The 15109-nt window shown below is 58.8% G+C and overlaps 2 protein-coding genes across 2 annotated transcripts; both read left to right on the top strand.

Annotated features, from left to right (window-relative positions):
• The first annotated feature begins 3297 nt into the window (after positions 1–3297).
• Positions 3298–4756, top strand: LOC142076080 (avidin-like). Its single transcript, XM_075138466.1, has 4 exons — positions 3298–3421; positions 3546–3756; positions 4203–4323; positions 4604–4756. Exons 1-4 carry the CDS (start codon positions 3350–3352, stop codon positions 4647–4649), a joined length of 450 nt encoding a protein of 149 aa, XP_074994567.1. The 5' UTR covers positions 3298–3349; the 3' UTR covers positions 4650–4756.
• Positions 4757–5118: 362 nt separating this feature from the next.
• LOC142075467 (avidin-like) lies at positions 5119–7182 on the top strand. The gene is made up of 4 exons (XM_075136839.1): positions 5119–5219; positions 6121–6331; positions 6760–6880; positions 6950–7182. Exons 1-4 carry the CDS (start codon positions 5148–5150, stop codon positions 6981–6983), a joined length of 438 nt encoding a protein of 145 aa, XP_074992940.1. The 5' UTR covers positions 5119–5147; the 3' UTR covers positions 6984–7182.
• Positions 7183–15109: the final 7927 nt, after the last annotated feature.

The raw sequence follows: 15109 nt of genomic DNA, 5'->3' as shown, positions 1-15109 counted from the left end.
CCCCAGGGCCGGCCCCTGATGGAATCCTGTCCCCTCCTGCCCGGGGCTGGGCACCTTGCTTCCTTTTCCTCCTTCCTCTGCCAGCGCAGCATTTGAAGGCTGGTTTCAAGGGAGTGGAGGGTGGGCCTGGCCCCCAGGTCTTTCTGGCCACTTCAGAGCTTTTTGCTCTAAAGCCCTCCCTTAATCCTTAAGTGCCGTCAGGGCTGGGGTGGGAAGCAGCCTGTCTTCCCGCCCGTGACCATCCCCCCACTGAGCCCTTGCCTCCCGTGGGAGCTGGTGCAGGCAGGGCATCGCCGCCATGGCCTGATGCTGCCAGCGGGCGATGAACAGCCTTTTCTTTGCTCTCCGGGGGAGTGTTCCTGCATCCGCCTGGGCAGAGGAATAATGTTATCCGGGAAGGGCAGGTTGTCCCGGATGCGGCCCCCCCCGAGCTGGCCGGTGGTGTCCTGCCTTGGCAGAGCCCACAGCCGATGGAGAGGGACTGAGGTGCTCTCCCTTAGGCTCACCGTGGCGAGGCTGGAGGGGGACAGGGGTGCCAGGACACCGGCACGGTTCACCTGGGCTGCCCGCCTCCATTTGTCTTGTGTTGGCAGTGACTGGGGATGGTGACATCCTGATCCAGCTGGCAAGGGACAAAAGCAGGTACCGAAGCCAGCACAGCTTCTGATCAGGCTGGGTTTTATTGCTGCGACCCCTAAGCATCGCTCCTTAACCCCAGGCGATAGGCTGCCCACAGACTTACTTTCAAAAGTTGGGGCGTTCAGTCTGTATCAAGGGATATATCTGCTCTTTCCTCCTCTTTTGTCTGTACCACCTCAATAAAACTTGTATCTGATAGGTTCAGCTTTCAGCAACTTCTGCCCGGGCACGGCTGCGGGCTGGGAGGACAATCCTTGGTCACAGATACGATTTTCTCTAACATTTGCCTGTACTACTATTTTCACAGCTGACTCAATCCCAGCTTGAGCAGCAAGTTTAATTATTCATTAACCCTTTCTTCTTATTACTCATTAACCCTTTCTTGACCTCTGGCATACATGGATTTAAACCACAGCCCTGCTGAGTTTTAACTTCTTCAGCACTTTCTGCTTTGGACTTCTTCCCTGCCCGCCCATTCCCCCTTGCCCGCTCCCTGCTGCGCCAGGGCTCAGGCACGGCACTGCAGGATTTAGCTGCAGTAATGATTGCCAGTCCCGAGCCGCTTCGCTGGCTGCCCTTTGGAAGGTGCAAACCTCGCGGAGATACCCCAGCTCTTGGCTTGTTTTATTTTTGACTTGGCTGAGACTGGTCAAGAAATCTACCTCCCTGAGCACTGAGCTGATCCCTGCACCTGCAAGATACGCCGCTGGGGTAGGGATTGTTAAATACAGGAAAAATAAAGGTTATGGGCTGCAGATGCGGAAGTCTCGGACACAATACAGCGACTAATGTGATCAAGTTAGTGCCACTTTATTGCCCAAATAGCTCAGTTTATATACATTCTTCTACCCAGATACACACGCATCTAGTCCCCCTATTGGTCTACAGTCAGCAAGCACACGAATCTTAATATATACAGATTGGTCAAAAGCAGGTGTCCACGCGAACGCTTCCCCTGCCTGCATCCCGTTACCTAATCTGCTGACAGTTATATTTCTCAGCCTGCTTCCCTATTCTGCTATTGCTTCAGAGACCACAATTGCTCTTTAGCAGCCCTTTGCCTTATACTGTTGTTAACAAATCCTCAGTGCTTGGAGTGTTCATAGGATGTCCATTATTTGATAAAAATCCTTCCACAATGGGCAGATAGCACCAATATTGTTTGTGTGATGCTAAAATAAACCTACAGCTGTAAATGAGCTGTGGGTTGCCAGCAGCAGCAGTGCCAGCATGGAGACCTTGTGTTGCCCATCCCCGTGCCCACCGGTGGCCATGGTGTCCCTGCGGGAGCTCCCTGAACCAAGGTGATGGCAAGGGGGTGATGGCAAGGCGGTGATGGCGAGGGGGTGATGGAGAGGGGGTGATGGCTGCCCCCCCTGCCCCTGCAACCTTCCCAGACCAACTGTGCTCATTATCATGAACCTCGGCCACACTCCAGGCAGCGCCTGCCTGCCGAAAAAACAGCCAAAGCAAACAGCAGCTGCGTGGGAAAACACCTTGTTGTGCATTTAATTTCTAAGATGGAGGAAAGCAAACACTGGGGCAGGAATTTCCCGCAGGCAGCCGCTCTCTGGCTGGGGAGCTCTTGCAGGCAGGGGTACAAGAGGGATGTGGGGCTCCTGCAGAGAGGAGAGGGGGGTGTTGAGATGCCAGCAGCAGAAATGCAATGCTCCCCAGCTTGGGTAGCGATGAATTTTACTGTCAGAGAGAAACTGGGGCTCAAATGTGAGATTAAAGGGAAAGCAAAATTTGGGAAATGTTTCTGAGATGTTGCAAAGCGTTGCCTTGTCTCCATTTTAAGAAAAGGAGCATTTTCTGGTGAACAGGGCTCCATCAGCTCTTGCTGTGATGACTGGCTGAATTAAAACACACATATTTTAGGAGACTGCCTTGGAAATCGTTGAGGAATGGTGAGAAAATCTGGTGTGAACCGAGCCACTTCAGCTTCTCCAGCCAGCAACAACTATAACGTAAAGGGAATTATATAAATACGTACTTAAAGTTATTTAAGAATCCCTGCGTAAATACAATTTTTGTCAGCATTAAGATGTGACGTCCAAGATATGCAGGGAATGTTTGTTTTCCATAAACAAAATAATTTCCTTCCAACAAAGGCCACTTTGTAAAAAAAGCAGCAAACCTGCACGCCAGCCCCGGGCAAGAGGAGACCTGGTGCTTTGTAGCCTGATCTGCGGCTGCTTCAGTACCGGGGGGGAATAAAGCAAAGCCCCAGAAAGAAGCCAGGTGCTGGGTGGGTTTGCATGAGGATGCCTGGTGAGGAGGTGCAGGGTGAGGCCGTGTGCTGTGGCTGATCCTGCGGTGCATTGGGGTTGAGGCTGCTTGGCACTCCTATGCACCACGGCTCGGCACTGGCGTGGCAAACGGGTGGCAGAAGGGACAACAGCCCCCAAAAGGTGTTTTTGTTGGGGCAGTCACAGACCTGCAGGAGTCAGGGCCTCCTCATGAGGTGCCAGGGAAATGTGAGCAAAGAGGGACAGTTTCGGCAGGCACTTCTAGGAATATCTGCCTGAAATCACCCTTTCTAACGTCTGGGAAGTGCAAATTTGGGAACACCCAGATTGCACAATGCCCTGGCTGGAGCTGCCACCCGCAGCCCTGGCAGCAATAAAAAGGCGAGAGAGGAGGCGCATTGGCAGAGCCCTGTGAGGAGCACATCCCTGGGTACGCCAGCGGTCTGCCTGCTGCAGAGATGGTGCAAGCGACTCTCTTCCTCCTGGTGCTCAGCCTGGCCCTGGTGGCTCCCAGCCTCTCTGCAGGAAAGGTAGGGGCAGGGGTCGGATGCACAGGGCAGGGTGGGCAGGGGGGCTGCGGGAATGCCTGCTCCTGCCACCCTGCCCGCTCCCGGGTTGTGCTGCAGCACCAACGCTGAGTCCCCTCTGCTCCAGTGCGTGCTGACCGGGCACTGGAAAAACGACCTGGGCTCCAACATGACCATCGGGACCGTGAACGAAAAAGGCAACTTTGCCGGCTCCTACCACACGGCTGTGAGTGCCACCACGAATGAGATCCAGGTGTCACCGCTGCAGGGATCCCAGCACCTTACAAACCAGAAGAGCGAGCCCACTTTTGGCTTCACCGTCAGCTGGAGCTTTTCAGGTGCTTCTCCTTTCTCAGCCTCCCTGTGGTGTCCCCAGCCCTCCCCTGCCCTCCCTGTGATGTCCTTGATGCTCTTCTGCCCTTCCCTGCAGTGTCCCTGCTGATCCCCTGCTTTCCCCTGGGGTGTCCCCAGTGCTCTCCCATGCTCTGTGGTGTCCCTGATGCTCCCCATCCTTGACCCCGGAGTTCCTTGGCTGGTGTCACCTCCCAGTCCCAGGGCACAGAGGATGCGCTGGGGGCTGAAGCCCGCTGCTGTCTGCATCTCCACGAGAGACCCCCAGCCCTCTGACCCCTCCTCCCTGCTTTCCCCATCACTGCTGTCCCCAGAGGGCAGGGACAGCCCGGGTCTACTGTCCCCTGCACTGGGGCAGGCTGCAGGGCCACGGCTCAGCACCGACGTGCCGCCCCAGCCATGCTCACCTCCACCTCCTGCTCCGTTCCCACAGATTCCGTCACTGTCTTCACGGGCCAGTGCTTCGTGGACGAGGAGGGCAAGGAGGTATTGAAGACCATGTGGCTCCTGAGGTCACATGTAGATGGCATCAAGAACGACTGGAAAGCCACCAGGTGAGCCTCCTGTCCCTGCACCGCGGGGTCCGCTGCGCATCCCCAGGGGATCAGGGCTCTCCCACCCCGCAGTGCTCAGCGCCTGGCAGAGCTGCTGCCAGCATGGGGGTGACCAAGGATGGGGTACTCGTGCATGGCCTCCCCCGGGGTCCCACCAAGGTGCAAACGCTGCTGGGGGGTGGGATGGGGCTGGGTGGGCATTCGGCACTGGCAGGGTGCATTTACCCTGTGCAAGGGTGCATTTCCCACCCTTACGTCTCCTGCCTCTCTGTCCCCACAGGGTCGGCATCAACGTCTTCACCCGCCTGTACTTGCGGAAGAAGTGAGGGTGACAGCATGGGGGCTCCCAGGCTGACAAGAGCGCCGGGGCTGCGGACCCCTCCTCCTGCCCCACCACCTGCTTCTCCCCATAAAGCTTTGCTGCAAACACCCACCTGGCTCCTGTTGTGTCGTGGCTCAGTGCCCACATTCCACCATCCCCCCCGCGGCATCCCATGGCCCTCTCCTGTCACCGACCCCAAGGTCCGGTGTGGGTCCCCTGACGTGCCCCCCCCATGGCCTGGGCTCGTCCATTGCAGCCCCCACCGCGCTGGCGTGCTCCCTCGGGACCCCCGCCTTGCCTGGGGGAGCAGGACCCCGCTCAGACCAGCACGGTGGCTGGTGGCCCGTCTCCCACCAGGGTGGCCCTTGGCAGGAGGCCCAGCATGGGCGGCCGCTGCCCGGCCGCAGCCCCCTCCGCTATAAAAGGAGCCAAGCGGGCGCGGGGCGGCAGCGCAGGCAGAGCCCGGGCACCGCGCACAGCCGCCACCACCGCCGCTGCTGCCATGGGGAGCCTCAGCTGCTGCCTCCTGCTCGCCCTGGCCCTGCTCGGCCCCCGCGCCGCTGCTGCCAGGAAGGTAAGGGCAGCCTGGGGGCAGCGCCCGTCCGGGGGCCATGCCGTGCCATGTCCCCAAGATGCAGAGTGACTGGATGAGGAGCTGCACGCCCTGGCTGTGCCGTGCTGTGCTGTGCCATCCCTGGGCTGCAGCGTGAACAGCCAAGGGGCTGCCTGCTCTTGCTGTGCCCTGCTGTGCTGTCTAGTGCCATGCTGTGCCATGCTGTGCCATGCCACGCTGCGCTGCACCCTGCTTTGCGACAGTGTCTTGTGCCATGCTGTGCTGTGCCATGCTGTGCTGTGCCGTGCCATGCTGTGCCGTGCCATGCTGTGCTGTGCTGTGCTGTGCTGTGCCATGCTGTGCTGTGCTGTGCCATGCTGTGCCATGCCATGCTGTGCCATGCTGTGCTGTGCCGTGCTGTGCTGTGCCATGCTGTGCAGCGCCATGCCGTGCCACCCCTGGGGCACAGTGTGCATGGCTGAGGGGCTTGCATGCTTTCACTGTGCCATGCCGTGCTGTGCCGTGCCACCCCAGCACACAGTGCTTGTGTGCCAGGGCCTGCAAGCTCTTGCTGTGGCCTGCTGTGCTGTGCTATGCCATGCCGTGCCATGCCAGTGTGCAGCGTGTGTGACCAAGGGGGCTGCCAGCTCTGGCTGAGCTGTCCCAGGGGGTAGTGTTGGTCACCTACCCCTGGTATGGGGGTGTAGCCAGCACCCCCAGCTCTGCACTGCCCTGCCCTGCCTTGCCACGGGAGGGAGAAGTGCTGTCCCAGCCGGTGCCTGTGCCATCCATCCCAGCTGCCGTGCGGAGGGGCCGTGCCAGCCCCACATACACGGGGCACGTGTCCCACTGCCCAGGCGAGCTGGAGGGGGGGCCGTGGCTCGGCACTGCCCAAGGTGCCGGCACAACCCCCGGTCCCCAGTGCGACCTGCAGGGCCTGTGGAGGAACGAGCTGGGCTCCAACATGACCCTCTCGGCCCTGGACGCATCTGGGACCTTCTCGGGCTCCTACCACACTGCCGTGGCGGCCACCAACAAGCAGATCCTGGTGTCACCCCTGCAAGGGGCCCAGCAACACCCCGGTGCCAAGGGGCAGCCCACCTTCGGCTTCACCGTGCAGTGGCAGTTCGCAGGTACAGCGGCAGCCGGCACGGCATCCCGGGGCAGCCCACGATCCCCTGCCCGTGCTGGGAGCGGGGTGCTCCCCGGCTGGTCCCACATACCCGCCATGGCACCCAGAGAAACCCTGGCTGTGGCCACGGACCGGCCACACACACTCACTCCTGGCATGGGACGTGGTGGGGGAGGGCTGTCTGTCTGGGGTGGGTGGCAGGGGTGTCTGTCTGTCTGGGAGAGTGGCAGGAGTGTCCATCTGTCTGTCCACATCTTCCATCTGTGGAAGCCACCCACCTGGGCAATGTGCCGGGGAGGTCCATCTGTGTGTTCAGGGCATGTGGCAGGGGGGGGTCTGTCTGTCTGTCTGTCTGCCAGGATCAGGTGGCCGAGGTTGCCCTGGAGGCGCAGGCTCTCAGCCCCCTCTGCCCCACTTGAACTCCACCAGACTCCACCACTGCCTTTGTGGGCCAGTGCTTCGTGGACCGCCGCGGGAAGGAGACGCTGGAGACCATGTGGCTCCTGCGGGAAGAGGTCCCATCCCACAGGGACGCCTGGAAAGCCACCAGGTGAGCCCTGACCCTGCCCTCCCACCCCGCAGCCCTGCCTCCCCTCCTGCTGACACGGCTTCCCCGCAGGGTCGGCACCTCCGTCTTCACCCGCATCAAGTGATGGGGACGGGGACCGGAGCTGCCTGCGCCCTGCTGTCCCACCTGCATCCCCGAGGCTCTCTGCAGCCTGCTCCCAGCATCCTGGCTGGGAAACACAGCCTCGCCCTGCCCTGCTTCCTCCCAGTGCCTCCCAGCGCCTCCCAGCAGCCTGCTGGCAGGGCCCCCCCTTCCCAAACCTTGCTGCCCCTGCACATGGAGCCAAATAAACCTTTCTCTGCCCGGCAGAAAGCCGTGCCCCGTGTGTCTCTGGGAGGCAAGAAGCCACTCTGTGGCTGTGGGCAGGGTGGGGTGGGGGACGGGCAGTGGCTCAGGGAAGGCAGGGTGGTGTTTTGGGGGGCTGGGAGGGGCAGGGCTGGGGGACAAGGGGAGGACAGCAGCTGGGTATTCCTGCTTCCCGGCCATGGCTTTGGGCCTCGGCAGCTGCCTTCTTGCCCGTGCGCTTGTTTGGGGTGCCCACAGGGGCCCTGCGGTGGGTGGCCCCGGACAGCATACCTGGCGTGGAGCAGTGGGATGCCCCACAGCCGGGTGTCGGGGTGAAGGCTGCGTGTAGGCAAGCCAGCACACTCACCTGGCCTCATCCTGCACCTCTGCACCCCCGTCCGCCCCGTCTTCACATTAAACTCCATTTCCAGCTACTGCCCTGGGTGGGGGGCTTGGTCCTGGGTGCACATAGGAGGGAGGACCGGGAGCCAGTCCCCGTAGAGGGGACCATGGTCATGAGCTGGGAGTCTGCGGTGTTGGGGTGGTCCAAAGTCCAGGCTGGATACTGGAGGGACCATGGTGATGTAGTAGGTACAGTATCTACTATTCCATACTGCTTGCTTCTGTAATTTTACTGTTCGCTTCTGTAATTCTAAACAATGAAGACTTGTTGCTTAGAAGTCAGGTAACTGGCAGGTGTTGTGTTTGCAGGTGTGTAGAATTGTAACTAGTCTAAATTGTGTATCCTGGAAGCATTGTTAGGCTCTAGTGAAGAATAACCTTGGAAACTATAAACAAACGTGGTCCAAGCATGGCTCAGGGACAAATTGCAACCCTATAAGGTAAAGAAGAAATAAGTTCATGAAGCGTTCACTACCCTGCCGACCCCAGAGACCACCCGAGATCCCCAAGGAGACCCTAAGGGCTTTAGTGCGCATGTGTTTAAGATGATGTAATATTATAATTAGTTCTCGGAAATGTAATGAATATGTAAAAGAGAAATTTAAAATATGTATGACAAGCATGGATATAAACAGAAAGGTGATTAGACCAGGTGTGCTTGATTTGTGGCAAGTCCACCGATCACCCAGGCCTGAATAAAACAATATCTCTCCTGAGCGTGTGGAATTGGTTACTTGCACGCCGGGCACGAATCCGCTTTTTGGACAACAATGGGAGGGACCCGGGGCTCCAGGGGTAGCTACTGGGCAGGCTGGGTGGCTAAGGCCAGATACTGGAGGTATCCCTGCTCTATATATGTACATGTACATGTATTTCCCACTAACTGGCTGTTGCCCCATCAGCCAGAGGGTGGAACAGGATAAGGCTCCTTTTGGGTGCTCAAATTCACAGGACGACGTCGCCTGTACATTCAAATTTGTTTTATCAGCTCATCAGGAAAGAAAGCAAACAAACACATCAAACAAGGGCCCAATGCCCTTTGCACAGACCCCTCTAACATGTGAACTCACTAATTCATCACCTCAGCAACTGATGAAGTTTCTAACTCACAAGTTCCCTAATCCGTAGCTCCTAACTTGGGTGCCCCTGAGCACCCTGGGGAGAAGCCGTGCGGGCAGGGAGAGGCGTGAAGGGCTCGAAGAAGGGTGCTGCCTGAGGGCTGCAGGGCTGCCAGGGGAAGAGACTGTCGGATGGGGCAGGGACTTTGGGACAGTGAGCACACAGCGCCCCGGGAAAGTGTCAGGGCCTGTCCATCATCTTCTTCCTCTCACAGTGTGCCCACCCTTCTCCAGCCTTCCTCAGCCTCTGCTCAGCTCCCTCCTTCCGTGTCGGGCTCTGGGGCTGCCTTCAGCCCCCATGGCTCCTGGAGAATGCACGGACCAGAGCCTATTCGGAGTATGGCTGTACTGGCCAAGCCCATCTTGCTGACGTGCCTGGTGGTTCAACTTTCAATAAAAAGCCACCCCTGCATCCTCATCCTCATCCCTGTATCCTCATCTTCACGCCCACATCCTCATCCTTACCCCTGCATCCTCATCCTCACCCCTGTATTCTTATCTTTACGCCTGCACCCTCACCCTCACCACTGCATCCTCATCCTCACCCTTGCACCCTCATCCTCACCCCTGCACCCTCATCCTCACTCCTGCCTTCCACACACAGACTCTCAGTTCAGCCTCATTGCACACTGGCATCCTTGGCACTACGCTGACTACCTGTGTTTGTTCTCACTCTCACTGTCCCCAAAAGCCTACTGTGGCTGTCACCAGCAGCATGAGTGGGTCCCCAAACACTTCTCCATATGGTCTGTGAGGTTAAAGCCTCGGGACTCCAATAGGAGTGGGAGGATGAGGCTGGGAGCTGTGGTGGGGGGAGCCCACCAGGGTACTTGGGGCCACCAAGAACCATGCAGGACCCCTGGGGAGTAAGACTTAATTTCTCTCCTTTCATCACACCCATGGCTGTAAATTCCCTGTTTCTTGAGGTCTGCTAAGAAGGCAGCCCACAGGATAGGAGATGATGTAAGCAGCCTCCTTGCTAAACAAGGGAACAGAAACAGAAAGCAAAACCACAGGGTTCACAGAAAGCCAGCACTGACAGTGTCAGCGTCACCGCCACCGCCCCTAAGCCACATTTGTCAGCTGCCCCAAACATCCCCCATCCCGGCACCACTTCCCATACGGCCCCATCCTTGATACTTCAGCAGCTGTCCTGCTCCCCACAGCAACAGCCCACCCTGGCCTGATCCTGCCCCAATGTTGGCTGGCCTTTTGTTCCTGCCTGGTACATGCAACCAGGGCTGCCCAGCTCTGGCCCGCAATGCCCTGGGGTTTTCCCATTGCTGTTGGGGCAGGTTTGCTTCCTTCATCTGCCAAATCCCTGGAGCCGCTGCAGACCACCAGCCGTCCCTGCACACATACTCTCGCCCTGCCCTCGCAACTCCCCATCCTTCTGTCTGTCCCCTGTAGTGACCAGGGGTGGGTTTGGGGGCAGAGGCTCCTGCAGGGCAGGCGTGAAGCCCAGGCACATCCCTCAGCCAGGAGACACCGCGTCACGGGCCAGAGACCCCCAGGCTGGGCCATGTCAGCGGGCAGCTCAGGTCAGCCCTGCCTACATCCCCAGCTCCGTCCCCGTGCCCATCGCCATCCCTGTCCCCATCTCCATCCCTGTCCCCGTCTCCATCCCTGCCCTCATCTCCATCCCCATCACCGTCCCCATCCCGGTCCCAATCTCCATCCCCATTGCCCTCTCCATCCTCAACCCCATCCCCACCCCAGTCCCCATCTCCATCCCCATTGCCCTCTCCATCCTCATCCCCATCCCTGTTCCCATCCCAGTCCTCGCCCCTGTCCCCATCTCTATCCCCATCCCGGTCCCCAGCCCCGCCCCTCCCGCGGGTGCCGCCGGGGACTTTCCTGCAAGGCGGTGGCGGGGCCAGGCCGGGCTATAAAGGGGCGGGCAGCCCCGGTACAGCGGGATTTGGTTTCACCGCTGTAGCCCCGTTAACCCCCCGCGCCCTCTGCCCCTTCGCCCTGCCCGTCGGGGCGGCCCTGGCCGCGGCCGTGGCGGGGAGTCAGGTGGGAGCGCGGGCGCGCGTGGGAGCGCCTGCTGGGAGACACATGTGGGAAACTCGGCCCCGGGGGAGGCCACACGAAGGCACATGTAGGGGTCGCAGGCTCCGGAGATGGACACGCGTGGGCGACCCACCCCGGGAGAGTGGCACATGTCGGGGGGAGGGACACATGTGGGAGACCCACGCGCGGTGGGAATCCCCGGCAGCAGGGGGACCCCTTGCTCTAAGGAGGACACTGACGGGACCTCCTGCCAAGGGGGTTGCTCTGAGGTGGGGGAGATGTTCCAGGGTTGTCCATGTCCCTGGGAGGGATGTGCATAAGGATCCCTTCCCTCATGGAGGGGGGTATGTATGTGGGGACATGCAGGTGAATTGGGGCAGGGGTAGCCTGGGCACCTTGCCCCAGGGGGTGGCTTGCCTCTGTCCGGGTAGGGGCGGTGTGGGAGAGGACAGGCAGTGCTTGGAGCAGGAGCCAGAGCCTTGCAGGTCGGATGCTGCAGGGCACTGGCTGTGCTGCCTCCTTGGCCGTGCAGGAGCCCACCATGAACCCGAGGGCTCTGCCCATCCCAGTGGGCTCTCCACTCGTGCCACATATTGTTGCTGAGCCCAGCACACATCCCCAACACGCACGGGCAGACATGTCCTGGGGTCACACAGCTCACCTGGCAGGGCTGGAGCAGGGGTCCTGCCTGTATTCCTACCTGTCCGGGGGTCCTGCCGGGGGTCCTTTTCCTCTTCACCTCTCCCCTTCTGCTCGGCTTACCCCAACTTTTGGCCCTCCTGACATGGCTGTGATGGCGTCAACTTTATAAAGCCTGTTCCTTAAAAATGAGTGCCTGAGCACTTGCGGGGCTCTGGAGACACCCTGCTGTGCCACTGCCCACAGCCTGCCCCTGCATTTTCTTTCTTTTCCAAGCTCCTCTGCCAGGCAGCCGAGATCCCCAGGGCGGAAAAGGCTAGCACAAAGGAGGCAAAGGTGACCAACACCAAGTGATGGCTGAGCTGCAAGCAGAAACGCCCCGCAAGGAACGGCAAGGTGAGGCCGGCATCCCGTGGGCATTGGGGGGGGCGCAGGCAGGGGGCTCAGCCCACAGGGCAGGGGTAGGGGCTGTGTGCAGGCAGCCCCCGGGGACACATCCGCTCATCCCCCGGCAGTGCGACCTGACCAGCTGGTGGGAGAACGAGCTGGGCTCGAGGATGCACATGTCCGCAGTTGACAGCCAGGACAACTTCTCCAGCAAGTATCACACCGTTGTGTCAAGCGCCCAGAAACCCATTGAGCCATTCCCCCCTCATCAGCTCCCAGCACTTGGATGAGGATGAGCAGTGCACCTTTGGCTTCACCATCAACTGGAAGAAGTTTTCCTACCCAGCAACTGGAAAGCAACCAGGTGAGCCATGGGGCACTCGGCTGGCACTCCTGCCTCTCTGCCAGCCGGGCACCGATGGGCTTCTGCTTTCCCACAGGACCGGCTGCAACACCTTCACTCGGATGTGCTGAAAGGAGGAGGGGGAACCCTCTTGCTTTAGCCGGGCTTGGGAGACCTCTCAGTAACATCAGTGTGTCCCAGCATCGGGGTTATCAGCTCTGGGGGAAAATGTCCCCAAAACCCCAATAAAATTTTTTTTTCCTTTAAACCCAACCTTATGGAGTCTGTGGATATGTCCTGGGGGAATCTGGTCTAAAGCACTGCAGTGGGTACAGGTGAAGCTCTCACCCTGTTATTCCGGGAAGAGACTGGCTGCAAGAAAGCCCCATTTCCAGCCCAAATGGGATGGTGCATCCCCAAAGTGACCCTCTGACACCAAGCACAGGCCAGCACTGGCTCTTCCCTACTCAATGCCAGGTAAGCATGATGGGAGAGTAAGCTGGGGGGCCCTTTTACACCTCAAAAAGCTGTCTGGGAGCACCCCCGTCTCCAAGGCAGCCTTCAGGCAGGCAGGTGTGGGGTCTCGGCTGTGTCCATAATCCTGGTGAATGGCGAGGGCTGCTCCGTACTGGCAGCACAGCACCAGTAGCTACAGCACATCCAGCCCCAAAACTCTTCCTAGGGAAACGTGTGTGATTTACTGGAAAGCAGACATCCAGCAAATCCAGCCCCAAACCCCTGCCTGCCGGACTTTGTGACTTACTTGTAATGGGCAGGGCTGCTGCTGCCTCAGTCACCCTTCCCAGCCGAAAAGAATGACTTCCAGGAAGCTCAGCTCAGGGTCTGAACCTGAAACTTGGCCCCTCAGCTGTCTGGTCCGAAAATAACCCCAGGCGGTGCTGCACTCCCCACGCTGGCACCCTGCCTGGGATCTGAGCAGCTTAAAGGCAGGCATGGGGTGGCGGGGCTTAAAGGCAGGCATGGGCTCTGGCTGCTCCCCTGGTTTTCGTGCCACGAATGCCATGGGAGAGCTTTGCTAACAGCATCCGTGGCTTTAGCAAGTTTTCCACCTGCTCTGTGTTTTAGCCTACTTTGTTGCAGGCTTGCACGTTGTTTGCTTTTCACTTTTTTCTCCCTTGGGTCCATCTTCCGCTTCTGGAGCAATGTTGCTGTTTCCTTCTCGGTGCCTCCCTGGAATTTCTCCAGCTTTTTCAGTTCCCTTACAGCCTTTCTGGGCAGAATGCCTTTACACCAGCTCTCTGTTATGGTGTTCTTTGGTCTGTGCAGCCTTTTACCTGCTTTAGAGGAACCTGATAATTAGGAAAGAAAGTGGCAGAGGGACCACAGGACTCTGTTCTCACCCCGAAGTGTGGCCAGCTCAGCAGTGGGACATCCCGCTAAGCCTACAGCCTTACTGCATGCATCCTCCTGACTTTATTATTGCCTTCACAGCAACATTTCCCTAGGTCAGGGCTCCCTGGATGCTGTGCAGCAGTCCTGGGGTGCTCCAGCAAGGCGGCAGACCATGGTTTCAGCAGTATGCAAACCCTGCAGGCAGCCACGGTGCCAGTGAGAAATGCAGTGGGCATGGACTGGCGGAGTTGTTTGCAAGGCCAATCCCTGTATCAGGGCACCCAGCAAGGCTGCGATGCATCCAGCATCTCGGTTTTGGGGTGGCAGGTGATAGGACATGGCGTGGCAGGGGTGCCCACAGGAGTCTGGGGGAGACTGTGGCTGAAGATGCTTCCCCATGGGCGTTGGGCATTCATTGGCACGGGGTTTTACCAGCTGCAAGACCTGCTTGCAGTGCTTTGCACACTGTTCATGTCTGCTCTGCCTCTCCGACCCGCAAATCCAGCACTGTCTGCCTCGGGCTTCCAGCTCGGGCTCATCAGCACAGCAAAGGTGAGCAACAGGGTCCCCTTCAGCCCCGCTGCAGACCTCCATCTGGGAGGAAAACCATCCATTGCTGCTGCATGGCAAGTCTTTGTCATGGTAGTTCATGCACTGTGAATGCCTTCAGGGCACAGGGAACAGGAGGAGGCAGGAGGAATCTTGCAGTCACACATAGCGTATTGTTGCTGTTATGTCTGTGTTACACATATTGTATTGGTTAAAAAAAAAAAAGACCTAATTTATTGGGATCTTGCATGCTCACATAGGAGATCAAATCCCTCAAACTGTTGGTCACTGTCTGGATGGAGAAGGAGTCTCCATTGCAGGGGTCCTCCAGCACTTGCATGTCTTAACCACACGCAGAGGACTGTCCTATGCGACCATTTCTGCAGGGACTGTTCCTATCGACTGTTTACATTTGTCTCAACACTGAACATCTCAGTGCCCAACATCTGTCTCAGTCCAGCTGTTGTCCCACCTAAGCAGATGGAGCTGGGGAGTTCCCAGGTCACTCAGGGACTCCATGGCTGGTCGATCTGGGTGTGTACACAGGCACAGCCTGGTACCCAGCCACACTGCAGTGATGACAAAAGAATAAATCTGATTTTCAAGCCTATAACTTCACTTATAAATGAAGTGCCATAGTTCCTGCCCCCTTCACCATGTCCATGTGGTCATCACTCTCGCCAGCCTCCCGGTCGGGACAGCACACCCTGCTCTGCTCCTCCGCCTCTCTCCTTGCTGCAGCCTTGCCAAGCACAGACCGTCATCCTGGGAGGATGGAGGAGCTCCTCAGCCAGGTCCCCAGCATCTTCTGGGGTTTGCCGGGAGCTGGGGCACCCTCCCAGATGCGACCTGCATCCCCAAACCACAGCTGAGATCATCACACTGGGCAGTACATACTCTTGGGTGGATGGGGGACCTGCGGCTTGTCCAGCTTCCCCTCTACAGCTCCTGGGGGTGCCCGCTCCTGCCACCCTGCCTGCACCTGGGCTGTGGCGCAGCACCAATGCTGAGTCCCCTCCGCTCCAGTGCGTGCTGACTGGGCACTCGATCAACAATCTGGGCTCCAGCATGACCATCGGGGCCATGAACGGAAAAGGTGACTTTGCGGGCTGCTACCAC

Source organism: Calonectris borealis, chromosome Z (genome assembly GCF_964195595.1).
Source record: "Calonectris borealis chromosome Z, bCalBor7.hap1.2, whole genome shotgun sequence".
Classification (NCBI taxonomy): Eukaryota; Metazoa; Chordata; class Aves; order Procellariiformes; family Procellariidae; genus Calonectris; species Calonectris borealis.
This window is presented reverse-complemented; position numbering and strand designations above follow the sequence as displayed.